Source organism: Procambarus clarkii, chromosome 35 (genome assembly GCF_040958095.1).
Source record: "Procambarus clarkii isolate CNS0578487 chromosome 35, FALCON_Pclarkii_2.0, whole genome shotgun sequence".
NCBI lineage: Eukaryota > Metazoa > Arthropoda > Malacostraca > Decapoda > Cambaridae > Procambarus > Procambarus clarkii.
Window position 1 is genome coordinate 23,456,344 of NC_091184.1, and position 21,845 is coordinate 23,478,188.

General features: G+C 38.1%; 1 protein-coding gene across 1 annotated transcript; it reads left to right on the top strand.

Annotated features, from left to right (window-relative positions):
* The first annotated feature begins 18,420 nt into the window (after positions 1 to 18,420).
* Positions 18,421 to 20,681, top strand: LOC138371270 (uncharacterized). The gene is made up of 5 exons (XM_069336069.1): positions 18,421 to 18,715; positions 19,076 to 19,165; positions 19,271 to 19,388; positions 19,691 to 19,834; positions 19,926 to 20,681. The coding sequence occupies exons 2-5, from the start codon at positions 19,076 to 19,078 to the stop codon at positions 20,051 to 20,053; spliced, it is 480 nt and encodes a 159-aa protein (XP_069192170.1). The 5' UTR covers positions 18,421 to 18,715; the 3' UTR covers positions 20,054 to 20,681.
* The last annotated feature ends 1,164 nt before the right edge of the window (positions 20,682 to 21,845 follow it).

The following is a 21,845-nucleotide window of genomic DNA, read 5'->3' on the forward strand; positions in this document are numbered from 1 at the left end:
GGCAGACAGACTGGGAAACTTTTGTCCGTGGTCTCAATTCTCACACGCCACTAAGTCAGGCATGGAAGATCGGATATCAACAAGATCAAAGGGAAAAATGCTGCAGAGATCTCGTACCCTAATCCTCTGCACAGAGCAAATGAGCTTGTTGATGCTTGGGCCACAACTTCCAGCTTTGACAGTCTTCCTCTACCCTCACAGAATGAATTAAATGATAGATATACTGATAGGGCAAGGTTCCTTGACTTCATGCTTCATCAAGAGGATGACTGTGACATGCTTTTACTGAATACGAACTAGATTCTGCTCTACATAAAGGCAAAGCTACATCACCCGGGGAGGATGGAGTTACTGACGGCATACTGCATATGCTTCTGCTAGTTCCAGGGAATACCTTTCTTCAATTGTATAATATGAGCTATGTAACTGGGGAGCTTCCTAAGTCATGGACCAACAGTGTTATTATTCCCATTCCTAAACCTCACCAGCCGAGTGCTTTTCGCCCAATCTCCCTCACTAGTTGTCTCTATAAGTGTCTTGAGAGGATGGTTCTCAACCGTCTCCTTTACAAAATTATTAATATGTTGTCTCCCCAGATATATGGCTTTATGCATGGAAAGAGTGTACATCACTGTATTACCACATTCCTCACCCTGCATACTGATAGGTCATACACCACTTTCCTAGATCTTAAGTCAGCCTTTGACATTGCTAACCCACACGTCATTCTGAGAGAACTTGCTAAAATAAATGTTGGAGGATGGCTTCTACGGTGGATAAGAGGCTATCTATCCAACAGGAAGTCATCTGTACTGTTCCATGGGCATAGGAGTGTAACGAGATTTTTTGAACTTGGCACTCCACAGGGAGGTGTCCTCAGTCCTACTCTGTTCAATGTGTTAATCAGTGCACTTTTAAACTTTGTAACTAGAAGGTCCAGCGAACACATCATTAGCTATGTGGATGATATACTGATCCACACCAATGGGTATACCAACACCCAAAATGTTCTGAACTCTGTATTGTCCACATGTCAGGAATTATGCTTAGTCATCTCAGTAGAGAAAACAAAGATCCTGAACCGACACCCACCCAGACGGGGTGGGGCCGATCGCAAAATGCAGTTGGATGATAGCTCTCTGCTCGACTAGTTACCAGATACAAATACCTTGGTCTTGAAGTTCTACTGTACCGCAATGTTTAGCCAGACTGGGTCGCCAATGTAGAGAGAGGCTCCGTGCTCTCAAGGCTGTGGCAGGCTGTGGCAGGCAAACACAACTGTACTGTACAGTGTTATATATTTATTTCAATTTGAACAATTTTTAACATTAAAGGATACCTGGTTGATGGGGTTCTGGGAGTTCTTCTACTCCCCAAGCCCGGCCCGAGGCCAGGCTTGACTTGTGAGAGTTTGGTCCACTAGGCTGTTGCTTGGAGCGGCCCGCAGGCCCACATACCCACCACAGCCCGGTTGGTCCGGCACTCCTTGGAGGAATAAATCTAGTTTCCTCTTGAAAATGTCCCCGGTTGTTCCGGCAATATTTCTTATGCTTGCTGGGAGGACGTTGAACAACCGCGGACCTCTGATGTTTATACAGTGTTCTCTGATTGTGCCTATGGCACCTCTGCTCTTCACTGGTTCTATTCTACATTTTCTTCCATATCGTTCACTCCAGTACGTTGTTATTTTACTGTGTAGATTTGGTACTTGGCCCTCCAGTATCTTCCAGGTGTATATTATTTGATATCTCTCTCGTCTTCTTTCTAGTGAGTACATTTGGAGGGCTATGAGACGATCCCAATAATTTAGGTGCTTTATTGCGTCTATGCGTGCCGTATATGTTCTCTGTATTCCCTCTATTTCAGCAATCTCTCCTGCTCTGAAGGGGGAAGTGAGTACTGAGCAGTACTCAAGACGGGACAACACAAGTGACTTGAAGAGTACAACCATTGTGATGGGATCCCTGGATTTGAAAGTTCTCGTAATCCATCCTATCATTTTTCTGGCTGTCGCAATATTTGCTTGGTTATGCTCCTTAAACGTTAGGTCGTCAGACATTATTATTCCCAAATCCTTTACATGCTGTTTTCCTACTATGGGTACATTTGATTGTGTTTTGTACTCTGTATTATGTTTAAGGTCCTCATTTTTACCGTACCTGAGTACCTGGAATTTATCACTGTTAAACATCATGTTATTTTCTGATGCCCAGTCGAAAACTTTATTAATATCAGCTTGAAGTTTTTCAATATCCTCAGCCGAGGTAATTTTCATACTGATTTTTGTGTCAAATCCTTTAATTAAATCCTTTAAAAAAGATAAATCCTTTAATTGGTTGAAATTGGTTTTAACATTCGAAATCTAATTTGTTGATGTTAAATAATATAATATGTTGATGTTGATAATATAAGGTTCAAATTTATTAAGATACATACTTTAAAAACTATTTCTATTTGATACCAACAGTATCACGTTAAGAGAAGCGTCTCGCCTTGCTAACCCAAGTATAAAATATATAAAGAAACGGTGCAACTGTACTGGTATCTGCAGTACAAATTTATGTCCCTATTTAAAAAAAAAATAAACTGAACCAATCACTGCCACTCCTCACACCAATGCAACAATAAGGAGAGTGATAACAGTGCTTCACATTCGACAATGTTAAATTATTTAACAAATGACGAGATAATGAACATTGGAACAAATGTACAGCTCTCTGACCTTCATATAAAATCTGCATGTGACCTCATCAAACAAACTGTGCCAAGCCTAGAAGGCCTTCATGACCCAGCGTGGTAGCGGGACCTCTCCTGGCCAGTTACAATTGGTGAATTTATTCAAATTATCCAAGTTGATGGTTGTCACTGGGCCACCGTTTCCAACATTGGAGTAACTGGACAAATTAACATATACGACACCAGGCATAAATTACCATCCAAATCTACTGAAGTTATCTTGTATGCTCTTGCTAATTGCCAGGATGATAAGCTGATATGCAATATAATGAATGTCAGCAGACACAAGGACTAAAGTATGAGTGGGGTATATGCTGTGGCGTTTGCTGCATCACTTGCAAGTGGTGTAGATCCGGTGAACCTCGTATGATATGCAGAATGAGACAACATCTTCAAGAGAACTTTAAAGGAAAGTGTCTCATCTCATTCCCTGCAGCTCAGACACTGAGAAGAAAACGAATCATCCGGTCATGCTCGATGGAAGTGTACTGCATTTGCAGAAAGCTAAATGATTTGAAGCTGATGGTATGCTGTGAACGTTGCAATATTTGGCACCATGGATCATGTGTAGGTGTTACAGAATGTAATGATGATTCGTGGATTTGTTTCTTGTGCGCTAGCAAGTTGTAAATTATAATTTAAAATACTTAATTAATACATTATTATTATTATTATTATTATTATTATTATTATTATTATTATTATAACCTTACCAAATGCTTTGCTGAATCAAATAATGTTATTACTTTCAATGTGTTACAATAGCATAATTAAGTGCTGCAACTATCAGGTCTTTTATATAGTCGGTATTTGTTATATTCTGTACTCTTTTAATGTTATTTAAATTTCAAATAGAAATAGTTTTTAAAGTATGTATCTTAATAAATTTGAACCTTATATTATTTAACATCAACAAATTAGATTTCGAATATTAAAACCAATTTCAACCAATTAAAGGATTTATCCTTTAATGTTAAAAATTGTTCAAACTGAAATAAATATATAACACTGTACGGTACAGTTGTGTTTAATTATGTTTTGCGATTCCTTTGGAAAAGGTATTTGTGCACCAAGTACTACTAGGTCATTATGAGATATGCTGAATGTTGTCAATATACCATCTGAATACGCCTCACTTTGCGTTAATCATTGAACGTCCTAATGATTAAGGTCCCCAAAAGGACTTAATCAGACCTCAGTGGATATTTTTACTCTCCCTCTCTCTCTCTCTCTCTCTCTCTCTCAGAGCATCCCTTTATGTGTTGTATGTGGGTGCTGAAGTTCAGTCTCTTGTCTATGTACCCAAGCAAACCCAAGCAAACTACTGTGGAAATGTGCAGGACAAACATATCAATTGTGACACTAGCTCTCCACATATAGCATTTGCTTAATTTAGAAACTGTACTTGTGGTCGATCTCGAACACATGTTGTTGATGTGACGATGTGTTATGAATTTTGTGGCTAGCTCCTCAAGATTGTAACTTGCTTAGATAAATAAATTGTGTGTTCAGTCCCTGAACCCATTATGTGATAAATTAACTAAACTAAAAACTATAGTATGGCGACGAAACCTGAACTGCATAATGTAAATAGGGATTAACCAGAAAAAGATATAGGTGAAGAATAACACCAGGTAACTGTAAAGCTGCCGCCCAGTTGGGTGGGTGTGGAGCACATGACTGTAAAGCTGCCGCCCAGTTGGGTGGGTGTGGAGCACATGACTGTAAAGCTGCCGCCCAGTTGGGTGGGTGTGCAGCAAGACTAGTAACTGTGTGACTCACCATAGATGTAAAGTGCCTTGTATAGTGACTGTTGTGAGCCTCTTGTTGAATCACTTGTGACACAAAAAATTACTGATGTGTGTATTTGTGTGGGTGATTAAATATGTATGTGTATTTATATATGTATACGTATGTATATGTACATGTATGCATAAGTATGTGTACATTAATAATTTTGTAACTAGCGTCAAAAGATTGTTATTTGCTTAGCTAAACGAACTAGAGGGTTCAGTTCCTGAACCGATTATGTGCCTCTGTAATCCTTTACACCACCGCCCACGGGATGTGTATTATGGGGTGCATAATAAAGAAAGAAAATGAATGGACCGAACCCCACAATTCATTTAGCTAAGCAAGTTACAATCTTGATGAGCTAGTTACAAAATTCACTATAAGTCGTCAAATCATAAATGGGTTCGAGATCGACCACAAGTAGTACATTATATAATTTATCAGTATTGTGCAGCCTGTGATCCCCGCCTGGCTGGATACTGATACCTAGGTAATTTTCATGTGTCCGGACACCGGCGATAAGGTGGTATTATTTATTTAACTTAAGAGATATATATTTTTAAATGTTGTCACATTAACGACTACATCTTCCTTTCTTCTGACATATAGATTTTTAAGATTAATTAAAATATATGGAAACTAATTATACAATTTATTGGCTGGTGTGCAGGGCTTCACACTCTCAGAGCAAGCCATCAAGTAACTATCAAAACGCATATATCTTCGTTTTCACTTCAGTTATATTTATGACAAAGGATTTTAAATGTATCCTATATTTCTACCTTTCTGATGACATAAATACTTTCGTTAATTACAATATCTAGATCAAACTAACATTGATTTTCAAAAGGTTGTATATTTTCCATCAATGTGTAAGTTTGTTACAAATGGAGAGCCAAGAAACCTTCTTTAAAATATGAATATCTTTCCTCACCTAATAAGACCTAATCTCTGAATAAAACGCAAAAAAAAAACTTGATTGTAACCTATCCACCGCTGCCCATTGGATGGGGGAGAGGGGGTTATGTGTAGGATAAACATATCAATTGTGACACTAGCCCTCCATATATGTCAGTTGCTTAAATTATAAACTGTACTTGTGGTCGGTCTCGAGCCCATTGTTGATGTGACAATGTGTATTGACTTTTGTAACTAGCTTATCAAGATTATAACTTGCTTGGCTATATGAATTGTGGGGCTCATTCCCTGAGCCCATTATGTGCCTCTGTAACACTCCACTATCGTCCATAGGATGGGTATGGAGTGCATAATAAATGAACTAAACTAAGCTCTGCCTTTTTGATAACATATACAATTATTAGCTTTATTTGTGAATCTCAATTAATTAAACAATATATCACAGAGCCTGTAGGGTTCGGTGAGATGAGCGAAGAGACATGGGAGATTTTACATAAGTACAGTACATGGTAGTTTAAGTAGCGAACGCATGTCAACGAATAACGAGTATATATAACAAAACCATTGTCCTATGAAGTCGATTTAACTTCCAAACATATATTTTTTAATTAATGTTAAATGTTTTCTGGCTAGTTATGTTAGATTTTATTAAAAATACGTATTCTACTTGTTAACATTATAATTTAAATTTGTGATAATTTGAGCAGAGAAGTGCGACAACTGGATATGCCAACAAACACTTTCCAAACGATATATCTTGGATAAGTCGCTCCACAACATTGCTGCTTGGACCATCGACTTCCTTTGATGCTACTTATTTCATAATGAAATTATATTAGTTTGGAGTAAATATATGTTTTCTCATGTTCTGCATTCAGCACCCACATTATAGTGAGTAAATATACCATATTACTTCATTACTTAAATAATGCTAGGAGGGTTTGAGTAGCTTTGGGTATTTAGTGCACAGAATCTCCAATAGATGGGGCGAGAGTCGCCCCATCTCTCTCACCCGAGAGAGAGTCGAAACTTAATTTAAAATTGATATATCTTTGTTCTCGAACATGATATATTTCATTTGGTGCAATTATAATAATGTTCATATATCGGTCTTTCTGGAGGCATATAAGATTTTAGGCTTTATTAGCGTATCTTTGTTAATTATACAATATATCGGCAAGTGCGTAGGCGTCTGCACTCCATGCCCGACAAGCTACTGAGCGCTACTATAAAAACATATGTATCTTCACTTGAGCTATAAATATGTCTATTGTAATGTATTGAAAATGAAGCTCTTATTTCTATCTTGCTTAAGACTTATAAAACATTTGTGTTTATTAACGAATTTACGTGAAATAAACATTGATCTGAGAGAGAGTTGCTCTGTCGTTCAGTCTGTACAGGGTGGGAGCTCCGTAATTTTTAAAATACAATAATCTTCATTAGAAATTTAAATATGTCTATAGTAAAGTGTTTAAAGCGAAGCTTATATGTCTGTCTTTCTTGAGACATATAAAACATATATGTTTACTAACGAATTCACGTGAAATAAACATTGTTCTGAGAGAGAGTTGCTCGGTGATCGATCGATCTGTCCGGGGTCGGAGCTCGGCTATTATAAAAGTACACGTATCTTCGGTTTAAATTTAAATATGCCCATGGTAAGGTATTTAGAATGAAGCTTATATTTCTATCTTTCTTGTGACATATAAAACTTTTACGTTTATTAAGGAATCTGCATGAAATAGGCATGGTTCTGAGATGAATGTTGCGGTTTTCGAGCTCGACGCGCGGCAATGGACGCCATATACACATCCAGTGGGTGTTATTGGACCCCATACCCATTTTATGGGTGGTTGGAGCCCCATACCCATCCTGTGGGTTGTAGTGGACGCCATACTCATCCTGTGGGTGGTATTGGACCCCATACCCTTCCTGTGGGTGGATGTGATCCCCATACTCATCCTCTGGGTGGGACGTGTGTATTATTACAGGAAGTAGATGGTCAGGATAAAGTAGTATATTTTGCTAGCAAGAAATTATCTCCTGCAGAACAGAATTATTCTCAGTTAGATAAAGAAGCCTTAGCTTTGGTATATGCTGTAAGAAAACTGAGGTATTTTCTGCTGGGGAGGAAATTTCTTGCTAGAACAGATCATAAACCCCTGCTAGGATTGTTTGGCAGAGGTAAGCAGATTCCAGTTAATGCCAATGCTAGAATTCAAAGATGGGCATTACTACTCTCTCAGTTTGAGTATGATTTAGAGTTTAAGCCAGGCAAGGATAATGTAGTAGCTGATACATTAAGTAGATTGCCTGTGACAGAAGAATTAAATTCCAGTATTCCAGTGGAGTATGTTAACCTGGTGGAATCTATGTCTTTTGAGGATATTTCATTCCAGACTATTAGGAAGGCAACTGGTAGAGATCCTAAATTAAGGGGGCGTTAGATAGGGTTCATAAAAGTTGTTCTAGTGCAATGAAAATTTATTGACGTGTTACACGTGAAGAGGTCTGCAAGTGGTCCAAGTTTCAGCATCGCAGCCTAAATAGAGAGGGAGAAAAAAAAAATTTGTTTAACCATTTTTTTACATGTTTTAAGTCTGTTGTTGAAAAATGTCAAATATGGTTGGAATGATAATTTGTTATTGTCAGAGTATGCTGCAGTGAAGGCTGACCTTAGTATTCACCAGGATGTACTCTTGTATAGGAATAGAGTGGTGGTGCCTGGGGAACTGAGATGTAAGATTTTGGAACAGCTGCATGTAGGCCATAATGGCATAAATGCTATGAAAGCAGAAGCTAGAAGTTGGGTTTGGTGGCCAAAAATAGACCAGGATATTGCTGAGGTAACAAAAAATTGTCATATTTGCTTTAAGAATTATCAGAAACCCCAGGCCCCAGTACTTTCTTGTCCATGCACTGGAAAACCCTGGTCTAGACTTCATGTAGATTATGCGGGACCTATGGATAATAAATATTACCTAGTGGTGGTGGATTCATACACCAAATTTCTGGATGTGCATGTGTGTAATTCCACCACATCATCTGTAACTTGTGAATTACTAAGGAAAACATTTTGTAATTTTGGATTGCCAGACATAATTGTCTCAGACAATGCTCCTTATTTTGTTTCTGTGGAAATAGAGGATTTTTTTAGATTCAGATTCAGATTCAGATGTTTATTCAGGTAAGGTATATACATACAAGTGATGTTACATTAATGGATTGATATATAGATAGAGCTAGTACATACAATGCCTAAAGCCACTATTACGCAATGCGTTTCGGGCAAGAAAAACATTAATATCTAGAACTTAATACTTAATACTAATTATAATACTTAATACTTAATAATAATTTAGGAAAAATGGTATTAAACATGTAACACCTGCCCCCTATAATCCTTCTTCAAATGGTCTAGCAGAGAGAGCAGTGAGATCCTTGAAAGAAGGGTTAATGCGGTTTACGGAAGGTACTATTAATACAAGACTGTAGATTTTTATATAATCAAAGGAAAACTGTTCATTCTACTACTGGTAAATCTCCTTCTGAATTACTGTTTAATAGACACTTTAAAGTGCACATGGAAGCAGTAAAGACAGATCCCAATAAAGAGAAATCGGTAACTAGCTTGGCCAGTCAGTTGGCTCAGGGAGAGGAATTGTTGTTTAATGAGGGGGATGCAGTATATGCAAGGAATTTTGGAAGTGGAAAGCCCTGGGTGGAAGGGAAAATTAGGGAGGTCCTAGGCCGCAGGAACTTCACTGTGCAAGTGCAGAGTTTTGGGAACATTAATTGGAAAAGGCATGCCAATCAGCTCATGCCAAGGTTCACAGGGAATTTTGAAGACCCTTCAGGTGGGGGTGGGGCAACTAGTGATATCCATCCTTATAATGAAGGGATAGCAGGACCTGCAGGAGACTGGGAGGCAGAGCAAGGGGCAGTAGAGGGTAATGGGGATACAGTTAACCCTATGGACTCTACAAGGAGTAATTCAGAAGAATATTTCCCAGAAGTAACAGGTCAGGACTTCCAGTTGAGAAAATCAGGAAGAGTCATACGACCGCCTGATAGACTTAACCTGTAGGGATATAGTTTATTTAAAAGGGGAGGAATGTTGGGATTGAGTACTACAGATGTTGGAGGTAGCATGTTTGGAGCAGATGCTCTTTTGTTTATGATCTTGTTAATAATATTTCATGTACCTGATAATGTTTTGTTGTTGTTGTTTCTGGCGGAGAATAAAAACCATGTGGACGAAGATTGTTTGTCTGACTAAAACCATAACACTACTCAACTCTTTAACATGCCTAACTACTCGGCAATTCACAACTGTCGTCAAATTCAGAGAGGTGGTGGTACTGCTCTTTACTACCACCAAGAACTAACATGCTTAAAAGTAATTAGAACTAGAGACTGCTGTGGGGAGTACATCTTCGCCAGTTTCAGAGTCAAGGATGCCGAATCTGTCCTGTCTGTGGGTGCAGTCTATAGAATTCCAAACACTGATGTGTCCGAATTCAACTCAAACCTTAGAAATCTAATACTAGATAACAGACTGAACAAAAACCATCTTGGGGTTCTTGGGGTGCTTGGGGTTCTACTACCCAAAATCATTTACGTCCTCTAATTACTCAACACAAAGCTGCTATTAGGACAATATCCAACTCTGGCCCCAGACATCACTCGGTACCCCTACTCAAATCTCTGAATATGTTAGACATTAAGTCACTGCACATTCTCTCATGTGTATTATACATATATAAAAAGCTAAACTGTAATGCCAATCCTGACCTCAAAAGCTTCATAGAAGGTTGTAACAGAACCCATGAGCACCACACCAGAAATAAATACAGTTTTGATATTCCTAGAGTACGACTTAATCAAACCAGAAATGCTCTACAAATCAAGGGACCCAGATTGTGGAATGACCTTCCCAACCATGTTAAAGACTGTACCTCTCTCAACCAGTTTAAGATAAAAACGAAGCACTACCTAATAAATTCCCTGTAACCTACCTTACCCTTCTATAGTCAATCCATGTCTATTTTTTTAATCAACGCTGTTTGTCGACCTAATTGTATTTGTGCTGCTTTTTCAGCCATGTTCACCACTTTTTTTTATCTCTATTTTTATTTGTTCTCAACACATTTTATTCTTTATACTCAATTAGTATTAAGCTTTAGTCATTAATGTTTCTCATGCCCGAAACGCTTTGCGTAATAGTGGCTTTAGGCATTGTATGTACTAGCTCTATCTATAAACCTGGCCGAAATGCTACGCGTACTAATGGCTGTACAAGAATGTAACAACTCTTGTATATATCTAAAAAAAAAAAAAAAAATCCATCATTCTTTGTTAAATCTCTTATATATATGAACCTTACCTAAATAAACATTTATTATTTATTTATTTATTGTTGCATAATGTATGGAAGGATGCAGGGGGCCCAGAGATGTTTGGTGGCCCCAGCTCAGGTGTGGCACCAGGGCTCAATATCATCAAGAAAGAGGATTAAGAAAGAGAAAGATAATATTGAAATCAAAAGTTGCCGTTAATCTTTTAAGGAAAAAGTTTTATGATTTTTTTGGTAAAATTAGAAAAAAAGTATCATACAGAGGAGTAAAAAAAGTTATAGATGATGTCTCTGGGGCCCAATAATATATGAAATGGTTTAAAAGAAAAATCTTTAACATTGTAGAACACTGCGAGGTGCAGGACAGATGAGACTGAAACTGACCTAATTACAGCTGTATGTGAAGCCTGCATGAACCCTGCCCCCCCCCCCCCCTAGTGTTAAACACCTGCACACAGTAACCCATGTAATGCTTGAGAAAACTTAGAAAGCTAAACAATAGGAATTATGATATTTTACATAATTAAGATATAATATAGTAATATATTATGATATATTACTGTATTTTATTTATTATTTTTGTATACAAGGGTTCTTACATTCTTGTACAGCCAATAGCACACATAGCGTTATGGGTGAATGTCTGTGTGTCTTACAGGCACACTCTCCCATGGTACATCACCACCATGTGTCTTACAGGCACACTCTCCCATGGTACATCACCACCATGTGTCTTACAGGCACACTCTCCCATGGTGCATCACCACCATGTGTCTTACAGGCACACTCTCCCATGGTACATCACCACCATGTGTCTTACAGGCACACTCTCCCATGGTACATCACCACCATGTGTCTTACAGGCACACTCTCCCATGGTTCATCACCACCATGTGTCTTACAGGCACACTCTCCCATGGTACATCACCACCATGTGTCTTACAGGCACACTCTCCCATGGTGCATCACCACCATGTGTCTTACAGGCACACTCTCCCATGGTACATCACCACCATGTGTCTTACAGGCACACTCTCCCATGGTACATCACCACCATGTGTCTTACAGGCACACTCTCCCATGGTTCATCACCACCATGTGTCTTACAGGCCCACTCTCCCATGTTACATCACCACCATGTGTCTTACAGGCACACTCTCCCATGGTACATCACCACCATGTGTCTTACAGGCACACTCTCCCATGGTACATCACCACCATGTGTCTTACAGGCCCACTCTCCCATGTTACATCACCACCATGTGTCTTACAGGCACACTCTCCCATGGTACATCACCACCATGTGTCTTACAGGCACACTCTCCCATGGTACATCACCACCATGTGTCTTACAGGCACACTCTCCCATGGTACATCACCACCATGTGTCTTACAGGCACACTCTCCCATGGTACATCACCACCATGTGTCTTACAGGCACACTCTCCCATGGTACATCACCACCATGTGTCTTACAGGCCCACTCTCCCATGTTACATCACCACCATGTGTCTTACAGGCACACTCTCCCATGGTACATCACCACCATGTGTCTTACAGGCCCACTCTCCCATGTTACATCACCACCATGTGTCTTACAGGCACACTCTCCCATGGTACATCACCACCATGTGTCTTACAGGCACACTCTCCCATGGTACATCACCACCATGTGTCTTACAGGCACACTCTCCCATGGTACATCACCACCATGTGTCTTACAGGCACACTCTCCCATGGTACATCACCACCATGTGTCTTACAGGCACACACTCCCATGGTACATCACCACCATGTGTCTTACAGGCACACTCTCCCATGGTACATCACCACCATGTGTCCTACAGGCACACTCTCCCATGGTACATCACCACCATGTGTCTTACAGGCACACTCTCCCATGGTACATCACCACCATGTGTCTTACAGGCACACTCTCCCATGGTACATCACCACCATGTGTCTTACAGGCATACTCTCCCATGGTACATAACCACTATGTATCTTACAGGCACACTCTCCCATGGTATATCACCACCTTGTGTCTTACAGGCACACTCTCCCATGGTACATAACCACTATGTATCTTATAGGCACACTCTCCCATGGTACATCACTCCTATGGTACACCACTCCTCCACTCATCACTCCATCACAGCTACGAGGAAAGGCTAAAGGAACTGAACCTCACATCCCTGGAAAACAGAAGAGTAAGGGGAGACATGATAACCACCTACAAAATTCTCAGGGGAATTGACAGGGTGGACAAAGACAAACTCTTCAGCACGGGTGGGACACGAACAAGGGGATACAGGTGGAAATTTAGTACCCAGATGAGTCACAGAGACGTTAGAAAGAATTTTTTCAGTGTCAGAGTAGTTAATAAATGGAATGCACTAGGAAGTGATGTAGTGGAGGCTGACTCCATACACAGTTTCAAATGTAGATATGATAGAGCCCAGTAGGCTCAGGAATCTGTACACCAGTTGATTGACAGTTGAGAGGCGGGACCAAAGAGCCAAAGCTCAACCCCCGCAAGCACAATTAGGTGAGAACAATTAGGCGAGTACCTTTTGCCTTGCTCTAACCTTCCTCTAAGATTTCCATCTCCTCGCCTCTCTCTTGCCTTACTTAATGCCTTTGCCTCCCTCGTCTCATCACAAACGACTTGATAATGGTCCAGGACAGATCAAAACGTCGTCGTCTCTTCAATTTCTAGAGTGTGGTTTGCGTAACAGTAATAAATGTTCCTAATCCTTGGGTGCCCGCGTACCACAAAGATACCTAACATGAGAATGGAACTTAATATTCCAAGCGTCGTTGATCGTGTTGCTGAAATTAACTGTTAAATTGGCATAAACATGCTTAGGCTAGCTCACCCTTACCCTTGCACAGAAGCCCTCCAGAATTTCTTTATTGAAGGTCAACATTGTTCCAAATGGATAACTAAAACTGGAACTGAACTCAGAATGTATCAGATTTATCATTTGTACCATGAGAGACAACAACGGCCCTTTCCTGCACCGTGGGAGATTAGACCCTTTCCAGTTTTATTCCCTCCCTTTCCTCCCAAGAAACAAATTAGAGATCAGCCCAAGCTTCGTCTTGAGGCAAAGCTCAACACCTTAAGCCATATTGATGCTCTGTCTATAGAACATTCTCTCTCTCAATTCCCAGCAAACACAGAACGTTTGTGGACGTTTTTAAATGGTCCCACAAAGGTAATACTGTAACTTTTGACATAAATACGTATATCTGACGTTCTTAAAACCAAAGGATATAACTAAAAACATATATTCTTGAGACACAATTTTTTAAGATTTATGTAAAAATTTAAAAATAATAGTAAATGCTATGGAATTATAATGTTTTCATGCTTTATATTTAAGAATAAATAATTTTCAGTCAACATTTAGTTTTTTTTGTTTACTTTCTGTAAAGCTATCCAATTTACGTTCTTATAACATAAATATAACATTTATATGACGTCAGTATAACGTTATTTACACGACATCATTACGTTATTATGATGTTATATTAACGTATAATTCCTGTGTGAAAACCAGAATATATATTGAACTTTATGTTTTAAACCTTGTAAAGTTATCATAAAACTTGGAATAAGATGGTAAGCATGCTTTACTTATGAAAATATACAAACAAATCAACAAAAACATTTTAACATAAAAACATGAACAACATGAATAAAAACATGAATGAATTTGTAAAGAATTTTTTAATTTGAGTTAAACTAAATACAAACTTAATATGTTTTGCTAACGCAAAAATATATTCCCGAGGTATTGTAATTGCAAATAAATATTTAATACAATTATTTGTATCATTTTTTTTATTTTAGATTTCCGTATTGCTTGATAATATATAATAGCATTTAGATAATGCTAGCGCTGGACATTCTTTAGGCTCGTTGCATGTTGTGGTAGTCGCCGCCATTTTAAAACCGTGTCGAGAGGGACTGCTGTTGGCTTATCCACAAAATCTTGCTGCATCTTCAATAGTTAAGGTAACTGTTTTCTTTTATTTGCTCTTAGACATGTGTAGTATATATATAAGCTTATGGTGGTAGGCTGGATGGTGTGTTGATGGTGGTGTTGTTTTGACGGCCCTGGCTGGAGGTGTGTTGATGGCCCTGGCTGGAGGTGTGTTGATGGTGGTGTTGTGTTGATGGCCCTGGCTAGAGGTGTGTTGATGGTGGTGTTGAGTTGATGGCCCTGGAGGCGTGTTGGTGGCCCTGGAGGTGTGTTGATGGCCCTGGAGACGTGTTGGTGGCCCTGGAGGTGTGTTGGTGGCCCTGGAGGTGTGTTGGTGGCCCTGGAGGTGTGTTGGTGGCCCTGGTTGGAGGTGTGTTGATGGTGGTGTTGTGTTGATGGCCCTGGAGGCGTGTTGATGGCCCTGGAGGTGTGTTGGTGGCCCTGGAGGTGTGTTGGTGGCCCTGGAGGTGTGTTGGTGGCCCTGGAGGTGTGTTGGTGGCCCTGGCTGGAGGTGTGTTGATGGTGGTGTTGTGTTGATGGCCCTGGAGGCGTGTTGATGGCCCTGGAGGTGTGTTGGTGGCCCTGGAGGTGTGTTGGTGGCCCTGGAGGTGTGTTGATGGCCCTGGAGGTGTGTTGGTGGCCCTGGAGGTGTGTTGATGGCCCTGGAGGTGTGTTGGTGGCCCTGGAGGTGTGTTGATGGCCCTGGAGACGTGTTGGTGGCCCTGGAGGTGTGTTGGTGGCCCTGGAGGTGTGTTGGTGGCCCTGGAGGTGTGTTGGTGGCCCTGGCTGGAGGTGTGTTGATGGTGGTGTTGTGTTGATGGCCCTGGAGGCGTGTTGGTGGCCCTGGAGGTGTGTTGGTGGCCCTAGCTGGAGGTGTGTTGATGGCCCTATATATATATATATATATATATATATATATATATATATATATATATATATATATATATATATATATATATTATGAATATCAGAGGTCCCAGGACATTGGACCCAGGACAATTATTGTGCATGTGTAGTATGTATATTTATGTAGTATATTTGGCATATTTTTTGGCATTTAGTTAATGCCAGTTAGTGGCATGTCTCTGCACCGTTTCCAGTTTGTTGATATGCTTTCTAAGATATGGGCACACCATACAACTGCTGCATACTCCAACTTTAGTCTAACAAAAATTGTGAACAATTTCAAAATTTCTGTTGAAGAAATCCTGTTTCCTAGTTCTGCATCTGTTTTGGTATAACACCTCCTTTTTTTCACACCTCTATTTTTTACATTCATCAATGTTTCGGTACCTGCAATAGTATGTATTGTTTCATTGCAGATAACAGCATTTAAATTTTGTTTGTTTCTTAGACTTAGACTCGTACTACCAAGTTGCTGTTGGCAATTGGATAATTATTTTATGAAGTCATTTGTTATTTTTTCCCCTATAGTAATTTATGCTTTTGATCTCAATTAGTTTTATATCCTAGCTTTTTAATTTTTTCCCCTTATATATTGCCATCTTATCTGTCTGCTTTACATGGCTTAAGCAGAGTCATGTCTGCTTAAGCCTTTGTTATTTTACTAATTTACCTGTTTTAATTATTATTTGTTTTCAAAGTTTAGTTTACCCCATTTTATTTGCTTTTTGCAGTACAGTACTTTACTAATAATCTTGTAATAGTAATTGGTAATGTAGCACTTGGCCTTTCTCCTTCAGAATGTATGCACACATTATAGAAAAAAGAAGAGAATACCACACAAGATGGCAGCGTATGTCACGGGCCAAAAAGCGACGCCTAAAAGAACAGGCGTCCCAGCGTGGCAAAAATGAAAATAGTGATGAGGTTGAGATTCAGTTGTTGAATCAGGATCCTTTGGCCAATGTTACAACAAACAGCATAGACGATGACCATGCTGCTTTGTCATCTAATTCAGAACCTAATATTGGTTGTGGAGCCAATGAAGATGCATCATCTCTTGAAAGTCAGAGAGAGAGAGATTGGACTTGGGACATGATTGATGAGCATGACCCAATATCATCAGAGTCAGAGAGCAGTGGTGATGAGGATGATAAATCATTATCAGATGTATTGTTAGTATGGGTTAATAAATATGGCATAACACACAATGCCATTGATAATTTATTAAAAAAATTGAGAAAACAGGGACATGCTGACTTGCCAAAAATAGCTCGTTCGTTACTGAATACAGTTAAACATATACCTACTGAGACTAAATCAGGCATGATGTATATCTACTTGGGGTTAGAGGAGGAAATGTTGAAAACTTTAAGGCTGTATCCTAAATCAACAATAAGAGATTTGGCAGAAATATCTTTAATTTGCAACATTGATGGTTTGCCAATATTTAGAAGTAAAAATGAAAGTTTATGGCCTGTTCTTTGTGCTATCAATAATGTCAAACCTATAAGAGTTTTCCCAGTAGTCCTCACATACGGAAGCTCTAAACCTAGTGATTTAGATTTTTTAAATGAATTCATTCAGGATTTGAAAAAAATTATGCACTATGGATTTAAAAATGATGACAAAACATTGCCAGTAAAACTAAAAGGAGTCATATGTGATGCCCCAGCAAAAGCAATGGTGAAGGCAATCAAACTCCACTCTGGCTACTTTGGGTGTGATAGATGTACCCAAGAGGGTGTTTGGAATGGAAGAATGACTTATCAACAAGTGAAAAATTTACAACTCATAACAGATGAAGATTTTCGTAATCAATCTAATTCTCAACATCACCATGGCAGATCACCATTCTGTGACTTAAATATAAATATGGTGAGTACTTTTCCCATAGACTATATGCATCAGATATGTCTTGGGGTTATGAAAAGGTTACTTCTTGCCTGGATACGAAATAAAAACGTAAAATTATGTGCTCGCCAAGTTGATGAAATTAGTCAGCGTCTAATTCAACTAACACAATTTGTGCCTATGCACTTTGCACGTAAACCTCGAAGTCTTTCAGAGGTTGATAGATGGAAAGCGACTGAATACAGGCAACTCCTTCTCTACACCGGTAAGATTGTACTGAAGGGAATCTTACCCAAAGAATTGTATGACCATTTCCTGACTCTGAGTGTAGCCATTTCTATTCTTGTATCACCTAAATTGATTCAGTTAAATTACAGCCAATATGCACATGATATTTTGCTGTACTTTGTGTTAAAGGCTCGTGAGCTGTATGGTAAGGATTTTTTAGTGTACAATGTACACTGCCTAACACACATATCCTCTGATGCCAAAGAGTTTAAACGATTCTTCGCGGCAGGGGATCGTATTCCAGGGACCATAGGATTAAGGACTTGCCCGAAACGCTACGCGTACTAGTGGCTGTACAAGAATGTAACAACTCTTGTATATATCTCAAAAAAAAAAAAAAAAAAAAAAAAAAAAAAAAAAAAAAAAAAAAAAAAAAAAAAAAAAAAAAAAAAAAAAAAAAAAAAAAAAGTTTGGTAGTTTGGACAGATGTTCAGCATTTCCATTTGAAAATTACCTGCAGCAGGTTAAGAATATGGTTCGATCAAGTAAAAACCCTCTTGTTCAAATTGCAAAGAGGCTGAAAGAGATGCAGCATGCTCAAAGGATTTATACACCAAATACAGAACATAAAATATATACCAAGGCACCAAACAATGCCTATTTGCTGAATAATGAAACTTGCTGCCAAGTTTTGGACACTGTCAGTGACACCGATGAAAATGGAGACAGCATGTTCCTTTGCAGGGTATATTCGAGAAGTATACCTCTCTTTGAGAAACCTTGTAACTCCAAATTAATTGGAGCATTTAAGGTTCTTACTAGGAATTCATCCATGAAGGTGATTCCAGCAAGAAAACTAAACCGCACAGGTATGATGATCGAGACAGAAAGCGCAAATACTTTTCTGTCAATACTACATGACTTATGACAAGTACGTATTTAAATACTGTATCCATGCTTTAATAATAGTTTGAACTAATATTGTAAGTTAATGAGATTCACAATTTTGTTTTTTATTAAAGCTATTATCTTTTGACCAATATTTACCTGTTTAAAAATCCCATTACCCTGTATTTCATGAAAATTATTAATATTTTGAGAGCACATTAAGAGATAAAACTGTATTAAGCCTTTTAGTCCATACATGGCAGCTACTGTTTATACCAACCGAAAATCATTTACAAATGTGGCTAATCTATGATTGACACAATCAAGTAAATCTATTACCAACTTTATGCTAATTTCTTTTTTTGGGGAGAACAACCCTTAATAAGATTTTTCAATTTTGTAGATGACATCTGAAAAGCGGTATGCAGTGGTAGGCTTCAATGATCGTAGTGTGGGTATCATCTCCACAACCTGGATTGAAAAATCTGATGATGTAAGCATTACTTTGAAACTAAAAAATTGCATATATTGAGTTGCTTTAAAAATATTCCAAATTAGTGCTAAAATTAGCATGTAACAGTTTATTTCGACTTTTCAGGAAAAAATATTGTGCTGGTGGCCACAGAGCAGGCATACAGTTAGTGCCCAAAAGCACGAAAAGCCAGACACGACAAATTGGCGAGTGCATGTCGTATCAACAATCCTATCAACAACTGGTAGGTATTAAATTTATAATTATTAAGATTTAAGATACAAGACACCTATTCATTCATTCACCATAACTTTAACACTGCAGACAAAAACAGCATTATAATTATATTTTAATCACAAGATGGGTTTCCTCATAGCTACTTAAGACTTTTGTGCCCCAGTTATAAGTTCCAAATCATGTACGTCGTTTTATTAAACATCTCTTTAGGAAGCTGATTTAAGTTATTTCTTAGTGTTCGCTACTCTACTAGGTAACGATAAATATATATCTCGCTGATATATTACTAATTATATTCAATTATTACAGATGATTTTGACGTTGCAAAACGAAGATGCTTAGCTGCGGAAGACACTTCAAATGTCGAAACTGAAGACGATATGGGCTATCCTCGACAACGAAAAAGGAAACCATGCTTCAAATATGAAGAAGAGAATTCCGAGAATAACAAACGTAAGCATTGATAACCTACTACAGTAATTTAAAAAAAATTTGCAACTTGAAAAATGCCATTCAATACATTAAGCAATTTAAATAATTTCAGGCAATCATCACTCGTCTCAATCCAAGAAGAAGTGTTCGCCATCTTCATATGAGAATACACCTTCAAAAGAAATAAGTCCTCCGCAAATACCATATTATTCTGGTATATTAAGTGAATGTAAGGATTAGTAGTAAATAACATTAAAAGTTCTAAATTGATATTTAACCATGCTTCCTTTGTTTGGTTATTTATGCTTTTGGTTTAAAAAAAACTAAAAACTGCTCTAAACTTAGTTCTTGCTGTTTTTTTTTTTTGTTTTTTTTAATTCCTTCTGGAAGTACTAGAAGCTTTGAGTAATTTTTATGCTTATCTGGAATTTCTGTATAGAAATATGTGTTTATTTCTAATTGTTTAATATTAAGTATATTATTCTTTTATGTGCATATGGGGTCTAGTGAACTTTTCCCACTTTGTCTAGCAGGTGCTTTTCACTTGTCACAGTTCAGGGAAATTTTGGTTTTCCTTTGATCTAGTCACTAGAAACAAGCAGGTTTGTTATTACTTTTCTTTTTGTTTGTCCCTTACGTGTTAATTTGTCCTTTATCTTACCTTTACCTTACGTGTTAATTTGTCCCTTACCTTAAGTTAATTTTTAAAATATGTATCTCATATTGACCCCCACCTCTCTCATGTTAGTTCAAACTATATTAAAGTCTTAAAAATATATTTTGGTTAACAAGTGTTTGAAATAAACATAACTCCTTTTCAGCTAATAGAACAGTCCTACAAAAGCAGTCTCCAGTGAAGACTACACTTCACAATACACCTTCAACGCCATCAGTATTTCTTCATGAAGGTAATAAGTAATTATTTAAAATATATATCATGTTGACCCACTCTCTCATGTTGACCCTCATTCTCTCTCTCATGTTGACCTCCCTTTTCTCATGTTGAAATTTGTTTTGTTAATTTTGTTCTGTCACCTCTTCTTATTCTGTGTGTATGTGTCTGTCTGTCTCTGTATGTCTCTCTATCTTTCTTTTCTTTCTTTTTCTTTATTTATTTCTTTCTTTTCTTTTTTCTTCTCTTCTCATGTTGGCCCTCCTCTCTCTCATGATAACCCTCCCCCCCTCTCTGATGTTGGCTCACCCTCTTTCTGATGTTGGGTAGTTTAAATGTGATGTAGACATATAGTATAACTTATAATATTAGTATGCAGTAGTAAAAGCTCATGAAATTTGTTGATTATACAGTACAGTAGTTAGATTTTAATAGCTAAATCTTGCAATCTTAAAGACAATGAGCTGGTCACGCCAAGTACTTCAGTCGTTAGGACTCCAAGGTCAAGGAATTTATTCGACCCAAAGTCACCAGACAAGAACGATGGGAGTTTGAAAGAAATGATGCAGAATATAAGTAAGTTTTGAAAGTTTAATTAATTTATTATGTAGCCTATAACCTATATGTACCCTATGGGTGATAGGCATAAGTTTCATGTTCAAGTAGACTGCAAACTGAGCAGGTTAGATTGCTGAATTTGCTTCCAATTATATAAGCAGTTTCATAATTACTAAGAAATTATCCCATTATCTATCACATCAGTCATAGCCTACTTTTTGGGTGCTTTCTCAGTGTCAGTTATTTTAAAATATACTTTATAATGCTTTTATTTTAAATGTACATTCAAGATATGTAATATAATAGCATGTACACTTTCTATATACTGTATAAATTTCCAGGTAACATGTTGCAGGCCATATACACTGAAGTGAATGAACTGAAAAGTGATGTGAATGAACTGAAAAGTGATGTGAAGATATTGAAAGCAACTTTGACTACAAAAGAAACAGACAAGATCATAGAAGATCTAATACCAAATCCTATTGCTGCAGAAGGTGATCTTAATGTTCTCAATAGGAAGTTAGCGGAATCGAGTTTCAGAACAAAATTTGTAAGTGGTATTTTAACAGTAATGTTTCC